This window comes from Melozone crissalis, unplaced genomic scaffold (assembly GCF_028551555.1).
Source record: "Melozone crissalis strain CALT ecotype California unplaced genomic scaffold, PUWL_Pcris_2 ptg000023l_1, whole genome shotgun sequence".
NCBI lineage: Eukaryota > Metazoa > Chordata > Aves > Passeriformes > Passerellidae > Melozone > Melozone crissalis.
The window spans coordinates 7,943,539-7,960,119 of record NW_026535801.1 but is presented as its reverse complement, the minus strand read 5'-3'; the positions used below and the strand labels follow the sequence as shown (position 1 = coordinate 7,960,119).

The following is a 16,581-nucleotide window of genomic DNA, read 5'->3' as shown; positions in this document are numbered from 1 at the left end:
GCAGTAGGATGTGCTATTATCTGGGAATTATTTCCATAGATTTGGCCTTGCCAGTCCTGTGAGTGAAAAGGAGAAAAAGGGCCTGGAGAGACCCCACTGGCTTTTCATCACACCAGCAGCTCATGGAGGAGGTGGGAGTTTGGACAGACCATGCTCAGCTGTGTGATGGTGTTCACAGGGGTTTTAGGATGAGGGAAGAGACAAGGATCTGCCTCTGTTTCAGAAGGCTGATTTATTATTTTATGATATATGTTATATTAAACTATACTAAAAGAATAGAAGAAAGGATTTCATCAGAAGGCTAGCTAAGAATAGAATAGGAAAGAATGATAACAAAGGTTTGTGTCTCGGACAGAGAGTCTGAGTCAGCTCACTGTGACTGGCCATCAATTAGAAACAACTCTGAGACCAATCACAGATGCACCTGTTGCATTTCACAGCAGCAGATAATCAATGTTTACATTTTGTTCCTGAGGCCTCACAGCTTCTCAGGAGGAAAAATCCTAAGGAAAGGATTTTTCATAAAATGTGTCTGTGACACGGCTGTCTGAGGCAGCAAGGAGTAAAATGTCACTTTTAGGCCATGGTTATGGACCCAGTCCTGTGCAAATCAGATTTGAAGGAGGGTCCAGTGATACCAAGCATCCCCAGGAGGACAGCTGAAACCCAGGCTTAGAAATAGCATCTAAAGCGTGCTGGACTGGGACTAGGTGCAAGGGAAAACCTCTTTTGGAATTTACATCTATTCTTTGGCTGTTTGTGATGAAGATTTGTTTGCATGTAGCCATGATTATTTATATTTGTTCCTAATTTTGGGATCCTGGAAAACAGTGGCTGTGTGCAAGGAGAATTGTGACCGTGTTCACTGGGGTTCGAGGATAAGGGAAGAGACGAGGATCTGACTCCATATTTCAGAAGGCTGATTTATTATTTTCTGATATATATTACATTAAAACTACACTAAAAGAATAGAAGAAAGGATTTCATCAGAAGGCTAGCTAAGAATAGAATAGGAAAGAATGATAACAAAACCTTGTGGCTCAGACTCTGTCCGAGCCAGCTGGACTGTGATTGGCCATTAATTAGAAACAACCAACATGGGCCAATCACAGATGCACCTGTTGCATTCCACAGCAGCAGATAACCATTGTTTACATTTTGTTCCTGAGGCCTCACAGCTTCTCAGGAGGAAAAATCCTAAGGAAAGGATTTTTCATAAAACATGTCTGCGACAGAGAATGTACAACAAACATGATTAAATAGAGGTAAAGAGGTAGGCAGCCATGGTGAAATCATCACTTAGCCCCAAGTGACATGGGGACAAAAGTCTTGTTGAAAATCGATAGACTTGTGTTCCTAAGTAATTTAGGTATCTCTGTAGCAATGGAACCTGCAATTGATTGTATTTGCCATCACTTGAGAGCTCCTAGGGATGGGGAAAAGTAGAGGTAGTGGAGTCATGTTCACTGCTGCAGAAAATCCAAGTAAGACCCAGGAAAGCCATCTTGCAGCAGACAGAAGTGTGAGTATATTGCCCAAAGAGGAACATTTCAATATTCATTAAAGGCTGTAAAGTAGAATTCAATTGAGGAAAGAGGAGCATTATAAGCCACCATTGTGAAGAGCAAAGCACAGAGATGGTAAGCTTGCCCGAAGTCTCAAAGACAGTCTGACTATGCAGTGACTTGAACTCTGTCACCTGAAATCTCAACTCTTCAAATTAACCTTAATGGAAACAGCAAATCATCTTTTTGGCAGATACTGAACTAGCCAGCCTACTAACAGGGGGAAATTATGGCACTAATCATATTTTGATAATTTTATGCTTTGAAGGAAAATATCTCCTTGCTCTGTGGGTGTTGTGAGAAAACACCTCCTGGCCTGTTGTGTGCTTGAAAGGAGTAAGTGCAGTCCTGACTGTCACTAACCCAAAAATACTTGGGTTAATAAAGGGGAAAGATAAAAAGCAGGAGGCTGCAGACCTACTTTGGCCCAGCATTTGTAGCTGGGTGCTCTGCTCAGTTACCCATGGGAGAATTGTTTATTGCAAAGGCCTTTGGGAGCCCATGTCCCTGGTGGGGTACCTGCAAGGTGTTCTTTTAAAGCTATTTGTTGGAAGCATGACTGTGGTGGAGTAGGCACAGAAATACAGGTGTTGGAATGAAAACCTGGCACCTGCAGGTGAGGGGAACTCAGGCCATCAATAGCCTGGGCTCTTTGACAGGGTATTCTGCAGTCCCACTTTTCTCAGCAACAATTTCTGCCTACCTGTGTGCTTTGGGGACAGGTCAGAGTGTGGCACACACTCAGGACTTGTGTGGGCATCAAGCAGAGCAGGTGCAGTGGTAGGAAATGAGGCTGTGCTGGTTTATGCAGTTTGAGGAGCTGTCACTGACATGTTTGTAGTGCTCCTCTCTAGCTAACTGGAAAGATTACCTTTGTCTTTGTCAACTCTAGGGCAGGAAAGGCTTGGGAATGAGTTCAGAATGCAGTACATGAGGAGAAGAAAATACAAGCAGCTATTCAGCGCTGCTGTTTGTGCTTTGTGTGGATCTAACATAAGATACTTTCTATTTGTCTTGTAGAGCCACTGGTAATAACGTCACAGCCGTATTTTCTTCCAAAGCATCTGAACATTTGTGAAAATGCAATATGTATGTATTCCTTGATGCAGGGGATATCCAGGCATTGCCTTAAAAAGCCATTGGGGAGCCTCTGTAACCAGTCTGTGCAATGCTAGGAGCAGGGCAGTCTGTACTGTGGCACCCCAGCAAAGACCTCAAAGCTCTCTTTTACCACAGATGGAAAATAGGCTTTCAGAAAACATCTACAACCCTTTTCTTGGCTGTGTTTTGGTGTGAGCTGCTGCTTTAGCTCACTTAATCTTGTCAGTGAGTCATTCAGGTCTTAGGGCACAGTGTGAGGCTCATGTTACTTAAATCAAGATGTCCACAATGAGATTTATTAGCCCGGGGACCAGAATGTTAAAGGTGCAGAGAGCTGGAGTGACAATTGCTCTGTGAGTGAGATTTGATGGTTTACAGCTCCTGCTTCCTTAAACACTCCTTTGACATCTTTTTGTCAGTCATCTCATGAGTTTTGTAGGAGGGGAAAACTGATAACAATCTGTCTCCTTGAGAAGAGGAGCAGGGAGAGAATTTATACCGTGATCTCATTATTTTAATTGTAACATGTTCAAAATCTTGTAAAACATCAGAAGTAATCAAGGAAACCACTAGGAGCCTTGAAGCAGAGCAGGACAGCAAGGAAATGAGAAAGAATATGCTTTTGTACATAACTCAGCCTGAAATTCAGCAGGTTTTGAAATCTGCAGGCCTATGACTACTGAGAAAGGAAGAGCTCTCTCAGGACTGGGTATAATGAATTTGGCTTCCAGCACTTCTTCCTTTTTGTCCACTCTGCTTGCTATAGTGAAACTGGCCTAAAAGTTTAGTCTGGGCTTAAATCACTTCAGATTTGGGAGGAGCTGAGTGCAAGACCTGTGGGCTGAGCTGCTCACCTTTGCAGCTCCTCTGTGCATATCCAAGCCACACTTGTAGCTCCTGAGATGAGGCAAGGAGGGTCACAGAGTTCATGGTTAACTGGGACACAGCACACAGAAGTTGTGTCCCAAATGCTCCCAGCTCAGGCTGTGGCTCTCAGCTCACAAAATAAGATCCTTTTGATCCATGCTCATTTACATGGGCCTAAGTAATGTGTGGATGGGCATAAACTTGACAATATACCTGAAAAGAATTAGAGGCTGATTCTTCGGCTGGCATCTTTATTGGTAGGTCAGGTGAAAGCTGGTCAAGTGGAAGAGAGGGCTCTGCTGAAGTGAGCAGGGTCTCCTGATAATTTCAGTGCTGTCAGTGTTCCTACAGTCAGTTAATAGATTTCTCCAGGTTCTCTGTGCCAGGTGAAAATTTCCTCATTAAGCAGAATTTATTCCATTTTCTCTTATTGTTTATTGTCAAAGAAGTGAATGGATGGAGTTCCAAACATGACAGGGTGGAATTTTAAATTTAAAGCAACTACAAATCAACACTGGAAGCTGGAACAGCCACAAGCAAGGTTGGGGAAAAGCTTGTTTTGTTTATAAACTGCAAAATGAGCAGAGGCTACAGCTTTCTGAGGAGGTGAACAGCCATTTAATAATCATGGCAATGTGCAAAAGTCTAATTGTCTGGGTTTGAAGCTCTAAAACTCCAGACTTTCATTTTGCAAAGGCAAAAGTTAGGAAGAGGAGCATTGTAGAAGTCTGAAATCATGGTCACTTAGTCTTCCCTCATTTCAGAATTGATTCTAAGCCAGTGAGGGGGTTTAATCTTTGGAAGACTTTTTGGTCTGTGTAGGAAAAGGGAGTGATGCTCCAGGGGAAAGTGGGAGGCAGTGATGTAAGACTGGGTCATGTGATTTGGTGTATCCAGGACTGAGGATTTTTGTCTTGTCTTTTAGTGCTGGATTTCTGGGGAGCTTGAGCAGTTATTTGCTGTCAAAAGTTCAAAGAGATCAGCCTGATTCTGCTCTTGCTGGCTTTAGTGTCTAGCTTGTCTAAAGGGCTGTCTCTGAGCAAAGGGGGAATTGCTCCTTAAAAATTGTCAGCCCTTAACCTCTGCATGTCTGTTTTGCTATCTGCAAGATAAGCATCACCCTACCATAGTGTTTGCATGTTTCTTTATATTATTTCCATGAAAGTTGAGACAGAAATGCTAAAAGTTACCATGATTAGTAAATGGAAGCTATTCAGTTATGAAAATGTGTCCAGCACAGGTAGAGAGGCAGCCTGATTTCTGTAGCAGTGCTGAGGATTTGCAATTCTCTGATTCAGTTCCGATTAAACATGACGGACCAATTCTGATGATTTCTTCTATCATGCTTTAGGAGTGGCAGAGGAAAAAGTGCATGGAAAAAATACATGGTTCCATTTCCCCTCTAGGAACTTGTCTTTTCTCTTTTGCATTCTGGTTTTCCTGTAAAAAACTAGTACCTTTCTGCATGGATTAGTGAGTGGCCTAACCTAATTTAAGCTGCTAGCCCAAGGCAAATGAATCATGGTGCAAAATAATCACTGCTTTTGTTCTACCCTCCCAGCTGGGAGGGAGGGTGACAGTGAATGATATTGTTATAATGAGATACAAGAAATGGAATGAAAACAAGCTGCAAATGAAGGCAATTTGCTGTCTCTGACAGTAATCAAATGACAGCCAGCTCTGTGTGTTCCTGAGGCAGAAGGGAGGGAGGGCAAGGGAGTAAACTGCTCAGAAAGAGGCTCATTTTCTTGGGGTCATCGGGTCTACTCACTCATTCTAAGGAGGCTGGGTCCTTAATAGCCAGTGACTGCTAGCATCAGTTTTGACAGAGAATTGGTGGAGTTTGCTGTGTTTGCTTCTGTGAAACACACATCTGTGCCTCCAGTTCTGGTGTTCATGATTTGTGCAGGAAGTTCTGCCTCTGAGCTGGGATCAGAAAGTGGAATGGACTGAGGAGAAGTAGAAGAGTTTCTGGTGGAGATATTGGAGTGTGGAAACAATTTTTAATACAGTGGGATGCCACAAAGTGGGTGTTGCTTTGGGAAATCCAAACCTGGGAAGCTCAGCCTGCTGAATTAGGCAATAAAATAATAGTATTTATTTTAAAATATCATTGAGCAAAGGACATAATTCAAAAACTCTGATTTAGGAAAATTGCTTGTTTGTTAATCATTCTGTTTTCCTCATTCAGAACTTGCTCATAAAATATTGATTTATTGGGCAGGCAAGAATGCTCTTGGCAATGAAGGTGTAAAGAAGTAGTCCTGATAAAAATACAGGTTTTTAAAAATGTTTTTGCAAAAGCTAAGTTTAGAAAAGGTAGCTTAGAAAGAGAGGGAGGCAGAAACTGTAAGGGTGGAGTCAAACCAAAGTGGGATGAAGAGTAGAAGAGAAAAGAGTAGAGTAAATTAAGAGGGAATGGAGAAGATGAAAAAAATTAAGAGCAAAATGGAAAGGTAAATGTTGATTTCAGAAATGGCAGAGGGGAAGAAATGTGTTTCAAATAAACAGCAAAACCAGGACTTCTGAAAAGCAAAACCAGGAGAACAGGAATGTATGGAAGTATTGAAACACCTTGGTTGTAAATATGAAATCAGAAAGGTACCGGTGCTTTGTCTGGTCAGTGCCCCCTCTCCATTTGCCTAATGCGAGAACCAACACTAAGATATGGAAAAGGGTTTATTGAGAGTGTTACAAGAAAATACCTACCTTGTGTGTGAGCCTCTAAAAGGCATTTCTGCTGCCCATCCCTGAAGTGAGATGCTTTTTGGCCATTTCAGAAGGTAGGCAGAACATCTTCAACAACAGGAAGAAAACTTGGTTGGGATAAATTGTGTTTCCCAGCTCAGCATGGTGGTCACAGGGTCAGGGCACAGTTATGCCTCTGAATGGCTCATCCCATCCCAGAGCTTCAGGAATTTCATCTTTTGAGTGGAGTGGGCAGCAGCAATGAGAGGCAGGAGGTGGAAGCACACACATAATGATTGGTCCAGCCCAGCCTCGTCAGGTCTAGGTATAAAATTTAGACTAAGAGGATGTAAGGGAGATATTAAGGTTTGGCCGCTGATTTCTGTCTTAAAAAGTAAGTGTTTTACTTCCTACTGCTTGCAGGCTTTACCACAGAGGTGTTTGTGTGGGACACACCAAGGACAAAATAGATGTTTTGAGTCTTCTTCCTTTTCTTGCCTTCGCATGCGTGATCCTATAGCAACTTTATGTAGTGTAGAGACAGAAGCACTCATGTATCTTCTAGTTATTGCTGTAAGGTCTCATGCAGAGGTGTTTTTTTTTAAATTTAATCCCAGCAAAACGATTCCAGAGGAGACACTGAGGAGAGCCAAGCAGATGGGGTTCTCTGATAAGCAGATTGGGAAATTCCTGAGGCTGACTGAAGTCCAGTGCCGTGAACTGAGGCTGAGGAAGGATGTAGTGCCCTGGGTGAAACAGGTATGTGGCAATATCCCTGGGTGAGCTGGGGGCTTCCCAGAGTGGCAGGAGACCTCTGTGTCTTTAGAAACCCTTGGTTCTGTTAACATCCTCAGGAGTTTGGGTGTTGATGTGAGGAGAGCACAGTTCACCCATGTAGCTGCTCCTTCTGCACTGCAGGCATCAGTGTAATGCCATGAACATTCCCAAGCAGACACAGAATATTCTTCAAATTCTTTGGGGCTGAGGGGGAAACACATGTGGCTTCAGGAAAAGGCTGAAAATGCTGGCCCACCATGGCAGGACCATGGAGAGAGAGCATATCCCTTCTCTCTTGGTAGTAAATTTATACAGGCTAATACTTTATTGGAAGTGTGCAATTGTTATGGGTTCATTTGCTATTCATTGTGATAGCATGAGCCTAATGAGCTCATCTGGTATTCATGGCAGTGTCACTAGGTGCTGGCTGCTGCATTTAAGGTATGTTGGTATTAAACTGCCACCAGCTGGTTTTCTGTCCTTAAAGATGGTAAAAAAACTAAACCCAAACTACTAAACATTTCTGAAAGAGTTCATTTGTATCCTCGGGCCTAGTTTGAGGTGCCAAGTCTTTTTCTGTCCTCCAGCTGCTGTTTTTCTTCTGTGGCTCACCTGGCCACAGAAACATGCCTGGTCTTGCACTGTGTTCTCTCAGCTGCATATGGCACTGCAGTGCTGGATTGATTTTTGTGCCAAGGTTCACTTAATAAGGTCATTCCACTTGAGCCTGCCTGTGTGCCTTCAAAGCATATGGAGCCATGAAGTACAAGTCACAGTATTAGCAACAGTAATGAGCAGCAGACACATGGTACTAATGATGTAAGGTCACATTCTCCATGATTCACAAGGCTTTGTACAGGCAGTGGGGATTCCTGGAAGTGCTTGAAGTTTGGACAGATTTTTAAATGGTATAGCACGTAAAAATTCATGTCAAGACTGCTTTCATATTGTTCCCTGTTCAGTATTCTCTGTAGAAATGTTTCAGATGTTCATTCAGGAAACTTCAGCAGCTGCTGGTGACCCAGATGGACTGGGTACCAAGTATAACATGCCATGAGTAGTTGACACAAATAGTTTGTGAACAGCTTCATGGGCAAAATATTCGTCTGGCCTCTCTTGTGGCTGATTACATAAGAAATTGTTGAAAAATATATATGAAAGGTGGTTTAAAATCACTCTTGCTTTGTGTACCATTTAATTAGTCTACATATACATTTAAAGTCTACATATACAGGCTGGTTTAAATCACTCTTGCTTTGTGTACCATTTAATTATCAAAGCATGAGTTATATTGTAAGATAAACACAAAGTAATTGTGCTGCCACTCCACAAGATTTCCAAGTGATATTGTGTGTGTGTCTGTATTCAGTGTGGGAGTCAGTGGGGTCAAGAGTAGTCTGAAGATTCCAGACAGCCTAGTTATAAAGGACAGAAAACCTGGAGGAATATTTGTAATCTGCTGAGCAAACTTGAGGATGAGGGCCTTGGCAAGCAGGGCAGAGTTCCTGGGCTGTGTAGGTGTTTCAGCCAAGAGGTGAAGAGCTAAAACTGCAGCTTAGAGATGGTAGAGGGTTGTGTTGACTGAACTGTAGGGTTGGGGCAAGGCCAGGCATATGCTGTGTTAACAGCACAGGACAGTTCAGGTCACCTCCTTATGAGGAAAGATAGGATGGGAAAATAATAGGAGTGAAACAGCAGTAGGAAGGGAAAGAAGCAAAAGAAAAGAACCCAAAAATCTGCATGTAGGAAAGATCTTGCACTGGCCAAGTCACAATGCCCCTTTGTTTCTTTTACAGATTGACACCCTGGCAGCAGAGTACCCAGCCGTGACTAATTACCTCTATGTCACCTACAATGGGCAGGTAGGCACCCTCAGAAACAACAGCCTCATTGCTGTCTGCTCTGATCTCCTGTTCTATGTTTTTTCTGGAAATCTTGCAGATGCCTCGGTCTCCATAGCAATTCTTTTGGATGGTTTTACATAAAATCCCCTTCTAGCAGGCCTGGAACTTTCTCTGGCTCTAATCCTGATCCAGTGCATTTACTGTTAATGCCCCTGTGTTGTTAAAAGCCTGTCATTTATCACCTGTACGTGCACAGGAAGGTGCTGGGAATGCAGAAGTCCTATTTCCCTTATCTCACCCTAATATTATTTTTATATGAAACTCCACAGGTCCTTAGGCAGATTCATTAGCCATATTAGAGGTGCTGTTTGTCTTCTGGTCTGGGAGCAGTGCTACTAATTCCAGGAGAGCTGCACTTGATTTGCACTGCAGTGAGCAAGGTCAGCCTGGAGCCCTGAAGGATCAGATTGTTGGATTTGGGCTGAACACCAGAAACTGTTTATTCTGAAAATCAGAGTTGGGTGCTGTGGAGTACAGATCCTAATGACTCTTTTGTCTCCCTCCCCAGGAACATGATGTAAAATTTGATGACTGTGGAGTGATGGTGTTGGGCTGTGGACCATACCACATAGGTAAATCTTTCTTACAACTCTCCTTGTCCCCTCAAACCTTCTTCAGATATTCTTGTGGTTCCTTTGTTCCTCTTCTCATATGGTGAAAAAACCCTCCAGAGCCCAGTGCACAAGACATCAATTCCTAACAGAAGGTTTGTATTTTATACTTGGAGATTTCATTTCACGCCCTGAAAAATACCAGGAGAATTTTATTACTTTCTACTTGGTACTTAGTTGTGATTTCCACAAAATTTTACAGAATTTTTTCACATGTTGAGGTCTTGAGAACCTCATACCTTGTATACAAGTTTGTTGCTCCCAAACCTATCTTATATGTTTACTGCCAGCTCATGATGATATTGCCACTCTGCATTTTACAGCTGTAAGTGTAGGTGACTGAAAATATTTTGATCTCTTCAGCTGCTTTTGTGTAAGCAATTTCTCTGTGTGTTGTTTTTTCTTTCAACCCACAGATCATTATACAAAGTAACAGTTTCCTTGTGGCTGTGCGTATTGGGTAGACAGACTGCTGAATTCTCTGTGTGATGACTTTCACTTTTTCTTTCCATGGAACTCTCCAAATATCTTGCAATTATTGACAAGGAAAAAATTGCTTGTTATTCAGCAATATTTCTGCCCTGCATCTCCCAGAACTGGTGATGGGTTATGAAAGCTGGAATTAAAAGCTGCATCCATTTGCCAGGCTTGGATTGGAGAGGTCACATGCTGCACTCCTGTTGCTGTTTGCAGGACAAGTTTTTTTGAACTCCTTTTCCAGCATGAATGTTGAGATGACTGAAATCAGGAGCAACACTCCATGATTAGGCTTGTTTTTTGTGAATGATTCTGCTATTCAACAGGCTGTGTGTCATGGCTTAAAAATGAAAAGGATGGTGGTGGTGTTTCACAAGTTGATTGAATGTATGTGAATACATTTTGCACTGCTCACCTAAAACTCCTCATTGCTTAGAATAGACATGCAGGTCTGTTCTTGGTCTCATCTGCTCTGCAGCTTTGATTAGATCCATCAAGACCATCTTTGGAAGAGGTTGTAGCTAAACAAAGGCTGCTAGAGGAAACCATTAGTTGTAGCTGTCAAGTATTTTGTTCCTAGATGCAATAGCCAAGTTGGTTTTTTGGATTTTTTTTCACTTTTTTTATCCTTTGAAGACAAGTAAGTGTGGTGGTGTTCACAGGGGTCCCAGGATGAGGGAAGAGATGAGAATCTTGACTCCATGTTTCAGAAGGCTGATTTATTATTTTATTATATATATGATGTTATATTATATTAAAAGAAAATGATCTATTAAAACTGTACTAAAAGAGCAGAAGAAAGGATTTCATCAGAAGGCTTGAAAGGAATAGAAAGGAATGGAAGAACAAAAGCTCGTGACTTTTAGAGAGTCTGAGCTGGCTGACTGAGATTGGCCATTAATTAGAAACAGCCAACATGGACCAATCAAAGATGCACCTGTTGCATTTCACAGCAGCAGATAATTATTGTTTTTCCTTTCCTCTGAGGCTTCTCAGCTTCACAGGAGAAAAATCCTGGCAAAAGGATTTTTCATAAAATATCATGGTGGCAAGACAGCAGTGTGCTTTTCCTTCATGCTTTCAGTATTGTAATCAGAATTCAATGGGATCAACTCAGTATTCTCTTCCAGGTTAGAAGAGGCTAAATTATTTGGATGGAAGTTAAACATGTGGCATTATTTTTATTTCCTTTTTGAAAGCTGAGTTTTAAATTAAAAAGAAACAAAACAGCCCTTATGAATTTTATTTGAAAATAGCTGAAAATATATTGCATATGAATAACATGTTCACACTTCTGCAAAGAAATAAAAATATTTGAGGGAAGTGAGGCCATTTCAAAAGTTGTGCTGTATTCTGCATTTAGAAAGAAAATTATTCAAATAAAAGAGGGTTTTTTAAACATTTCTTCTAAGGTTATATGCCAAATAGAAACATGATGTGAGTCAATGCAGTTACACACTCTTGAACTTCAGTGCTTTCTTTGGCACATCTCTCCTGCACATGTGAAGCCTCAGCAATCCTCACTCTTCACCTGCTTCCAGAAGGGGATCTCCTGTCCTTGAAGGGGGTTGTTTGTTTGTCAGCCCCAAAAGCAGTATAAATATATTTCCACCAGTGGCATGGGCCAGCAGAATGCTCTGTAAATTTTAAGATGTGCACATAGACTCAGTGTGGTTGAAATGTGGAAGTGAGTTCAAAGACATTAATTGTCTCCTAAGGAGCAGTGTCTGGTTATGTTACAGCAGTCGTTACCAGTATTACTATTTATTTTCTGTCTCCCTTCTTCCCATGTTTGGGTATGATCATTACTGGCTGTGCCTGGAATACACTTAACAGCTGTTGAGCTGTTTTCCCAGGTTGTCTCTGAAGCAGTCAGATGAGGGCTCCAGATGACCATTGTGTTCCTAAGCTGAGATTTCTTATGCCTATAAAAATACCTGTGAAATGGAAGTGGAATACAAAAACTGAATGAGCATCTGGTGTCCTGTCTTGGAAACACCCAGGTTCAGATTTGATTTTCCTCTTTTTTTTCTGTGGGGTTTTAACTGAAGCTTAGGCATGTTTTGAGGTTCTTGTTTGACTGAAGTGAGGAAACAACTTATGCACCTGTCAGGGAGTGACCTGTGCCAGCCATCAGTTTGTGACTAGGTAGTGGAGACAGCAATTAAACACAGACCGAATTTCTGACATACCTTGTCACACAATTAAATATAAAAGTAATATCAGTGGCTAACAATCATGTAATCACTGAATGCAGCACGATGAGGCCAAGGTTTTCTTGTAGACTGTAAGCATAACCATTGAATTATGTTCTTTCTGCATCATTCTCTGTTTGTGGTACCTGTTTTAGATGTTTGAGCACAGAAATGTGTGGGGTAGTAGCTGTTTGCACAAGTCTTGATTCAAGTGTTCCCTGGAGCCTGCAGCACTGCCCAAGTCCTGAGAGCTGCAGCTTGCCCATGGCCAGGCCCCAAGTCCTGGGGCTCACCCAGGCCCCCTCTGTGCCTCTTTCCTTTCTAGATGGTCACTCAGGGTTTGGGGCAGTAGGATGTGCTTGTCCCACAGTGTTGCCATAGTCCCTGTAGCCTTTAAAGCAAGATACCAGGATCACAGAGTGGCTGTAGAAGTGTTGTTCTGATCTGCCTTACCTGGAGTCACCATACAGGAATGTCAAACCCACTGAGAGGCAATTCTTCTGTTGTTGGTTTAGCTCTTCTGGAAGGGTAAAAACCACCTCAGTCCTTTGTTCTTCACACCGCATCTGTGCAAAAGCTTTGTGTTTCATGGAGTAAGCAGCTCTGTGTTATAATAACAGGAGCTCAGTTTATCCCAGTGGTCAGTTTATCGTGGAGTGCATTGGTTGGGAGGCAGCAGTGATTGGATGGAAAGAAAGAGCACCCTGAAGTGTTTATGAGCACAGGTTGACAGACATGTTGGAGAGGTCTGTCACTCCTGAGCAGCTGAGCCAACTTACCTGTTGTGCTTGGAGCTTCACGTTTTGTGGATGATTAATTTCCACGGGAGGACAATTACATTTCTGGCTCTGCGCTGACAGGAGGCAATGCTGGCTTGCTTTTTTTTTTTTTTCTTCTTTAAGCTGGAGTGCTGAGAATATCTATTTATGTTTTCTTCTCTGCATCCTTCTTTCTTTGCCCCCTTTTCTGTCTCCTGGCAGGCAGCAGTGTGGAGTTTGATTGGTGTGCTGTCTCCAGCATCCGCACGCTGCGTCAGCTTGGCAACAAGACCGTGGTCGTGAATTGCAACCCAGAGACAGTGAGCACGGATTTTGATGAGTGTGACAGACTGTACTTTGAGGAGCTGTCACTGGAAAGGATCCTGGACATCTACCAAAATGAGGTAAAGAAAAGCAGAAGCACTATAAAAAGCCACGAAGCAACCCAAACTTTTCAAAATTCCTATCACTAGCTTGCCAAGCAGCTGGGGGTGAGGGGAGAGAGCAAAAGCTGTTTGCTTTGGATCCCAGTGTTGCATTTTACACATCACTGATGCTCCTAGCAGGCTGCTCAATAAAAAATGCCAAATAAATATGAAATTATTTTGCAAGATGCCATATTGTGCAATATTTACAAGCAGGTTTAATTTGCTGCACAGACATTTATCGCACAAACTGTTCTGCCCTTGCACTGCTGGGCCTTAGCAGTTAAGCACACTCTTGAATTGAAGCACAAGTCCACCTGGAGCAGTTGAAGGAGTTCTGTGCATCACACCAATGTGTGCTCAAGAATTTGTAGGTTTGGCTTTGCAGTGCAGCTGGCAAGTGGATGTGGCCCAGCATCCAGGTAGGCAGACCAGGGAGGGGCATTGGAATTGCCATCTAACCATAAAATGTTCCAGCTCCTGATCTGGACATTGCACTGGGCCTTTTAGCAACTTTCAAGTGTTCAGAAGTGCTGACCTAAGAGATGGAGTATTGTATTTGCAGGGAAGCCCCAACGAAGGCAGGAATAATGCATATGACTCCATCTTCTCAGAAGGCTCATTTATTACTTTATCATGCTAAATTATATTTAAGAATACTATACTGTACTAAAGAATACAGGAAGTATACTTACTAAATGCTAAAAAGGTAATAATGAAAACTTGTGCCTCTCTCCAGAGTCCCAACACAGCTTGGCCTTGATTGGCCAAAGAGCCAAAACAACTCACAGCAGAATCCAATGGAACAATCACCTGTGGGTAAACAATGTCCAAACACATTCCACATGAGCACAACACAGGAGAAGCAAATGAGATAAGAATTGTTTTCCTTTTCTCTGAGGCTTCCCAGCTTCCCAGGAGAAAAATCCTGGGTGAAGGATTTCTCCCAGTCATATTTGATGATGAGGAGGTGTATAATGTAAACAGTTGGCCCCAATATTGAAAATGTTGATTTCTAGCAGATAACACATTCATCTTAGATTTGTTGCTGAGGCTTTTAAAGCTGCTTTCAGGAACTTCATCTACTCTGAAATTCAGCATGAGTTGGCCATTTGACTTTCTGAAGCAATTTTGCAGAACTGGATGAAGAACTTTTCAGAAATGTCTGGAATCTTCTCTAGATCATGTTAAACTTGTGATTTTTCTTGACTCTTTTTCCTGGTATATGAGGATCTGAGCTCATCTCCTTTGTGAATGGATGACAATTTCTAAAATTGCTTCATAAGCTGGCCATGTTTTGCCCATTCCCAGGTTTGGAATCAGGCCAAAGCACAGCAGAAATTAAGTCCCAGTCTCTAGGCTCTGTTCTTCAGCCATTTGCAAAATACTGTCTATGACTATTTTTAGATTGCACGTTCACACTTTCTGTTTGTACAGGTTGTTTTAAATTTTTGTAAAAACAGAGACTGCTCCTGGAAAATATAGATTTTCAAGAGGCCAAAGAGTCTGGTGGCTCTCTAGACTCTGAAAGGCTGATTTTTGGATGCTTTAGGATTATCCATGAGTCTCAGCCCTAAAAGCACTGAACTCTTGTTTACTTAACAGAACTGAACTTCTGAGCAGGGGCGTGGAGGAAGCTGGTGTGACAGTTTGTCAGACAAATAACACTGATGAAATACAACATCTAATTACTGCAGGATCAAAGAGCAGGTAGAGATAGGTGATGAGGGAGCTCATTTCCACATGGAGTGCTAGTAATTAGCAGGTTGGGTAAGAAAAATATGTGCAAAGAATACTGAATACACGTTGAAACTTGCATTATCCTGGCTTGGCCAGTTTGGTGGGGGGCAATGCAGATCTCCAGGTCTAAGAGCAGCATCCTGTCATACCCAGGGTTTGCAGAGGATATTGCTTCTCTGGCATGGGTGTCAAAACAACCAACTTGATGTTTGTGCAAGCCATCAGAGTCTGAGCATAAACATCCAAAATCAGTGTTGTTCTGTCTAATAATTCCCAAGGTGGATAGGAAATACAAATAGTAAAACCACTTTTCTTCAGCAGCAGCATAAGTTAATGGTATTATTATGTCTGATTTGCAAGTAGGGAGACTGAGGAGTAGATAGGCCTGCACAGAGTATGCAAAAGAACCTGGGCAGAGCTGGGGACAGAGCCCAGACCTCCAGCTAAGTGTAGTCTAAGACACATTATTTGTTATATGCCATTTCTTTAGAAAAATGAGTGAGCCAAATGCTCATGTCCTGCTGAGAGAATACTTCCTCAGGCAAATGCAGTTGGAATTCAGCCCCTACGAAAAAGACCAAATTAAAAGTGAATCTATTCTGAGATCCTTCACCAATCCTGTAGATTGCCATCTCTCCCATCTTCACATACAGAGCATGGACAGTGTCATGATTTCAGCCTGTTCTTTTAATCTCTCCTGGTCATTTGCCTCCTCTGGTGTTCCAATGGACAATGAACTGTTGGAAATAACTGAAAAGTCATGGATCATTGGCAAACTGCATCTAAAACCATCAGCAAACACTGGACACAGCCCTGAACCCTTAGTAGAGATGATTTTCAGCTCCCTAAACATGGTTAGGATTAGCAGCAGAGCTTGGGCAGCTGTTAAGCCCAAGTGAGGAGGTGCACTGATTTGTCCCTGCTGTTCTGATCACATAAATTAGGCTGCATCAAGGAGAAAGTTCACCAACAGCACTGAGACAGCTGCAAGCTGCCCACCAAGAAATACTCACAGCTCCACACAGCCCTGTCCCAGGGATGTGCTCAGCTGTCCCCCCTCTTTCTCTCCTTTGTGTCCTCTTTAACCTCCAGGTGACATTCCCTGCTGCAGTGACTCACTAGAGCCTGAGCTCTGCATAACAGAGCTGTTCATTGGAGGAAAGTTTAATTTACTGCAAGCGTGCAGAGTTAGGTGGTAGTCTGTGAGGACAATAATTTAAAAAAATAAATAAAATTCCTTCTCTCAGATTTATTGGCTTTTTGTTTCCAGAGAAGATGTTCCCTTTTTATTTTAATATCTATCTGCTTGAGGGCCTCTACTGATTCTTTTTTCTGTTTTGGAGATTATTCTGAAACAATTCATAAAAGTAAAGGAGGCTCCTAGGTACAATTTTAATGGTCTAATTTGTTTTCAAACTCAGGGAAAAAGAAACCCCAGCTCTATTACTAATGACATAACAGCAAGGTAGTAAT

At 42.2% G+C, this 16,581-nt stretch overlaps 1 protein-coding gene across 1 annotated transcript in view; it reads left to right on the top strand.

The window, feature by feature from the left end:
* The window catches only part of CPS1 (carbamoyl-phosphate synthase 1), a 90,825-nt gene that overhangs the window by 48,286 nt on the left and 25,958 nt on the right, over nt 1-16,581 (top strand). The window contains exons 22-25 of the mRNA XM_054278180.1: nt 6,839-6,980; nt 8,795-8,860; nt 9,411-9,474; nt 13,166-13,347. Coding sequence (XP_054134155.1) covers nt 6,839-6,980; nt 8,795-8,860; nt 9,411-9,474; nt 13,166-13,347 — 454 coding nt within the window. The remainder of the gene's footprint in view (nt 1-6,838; nt 6,981-8,794; nt 8,861-9,410; nt 9,475-13,165; nt 13,348-16,581) is intronic.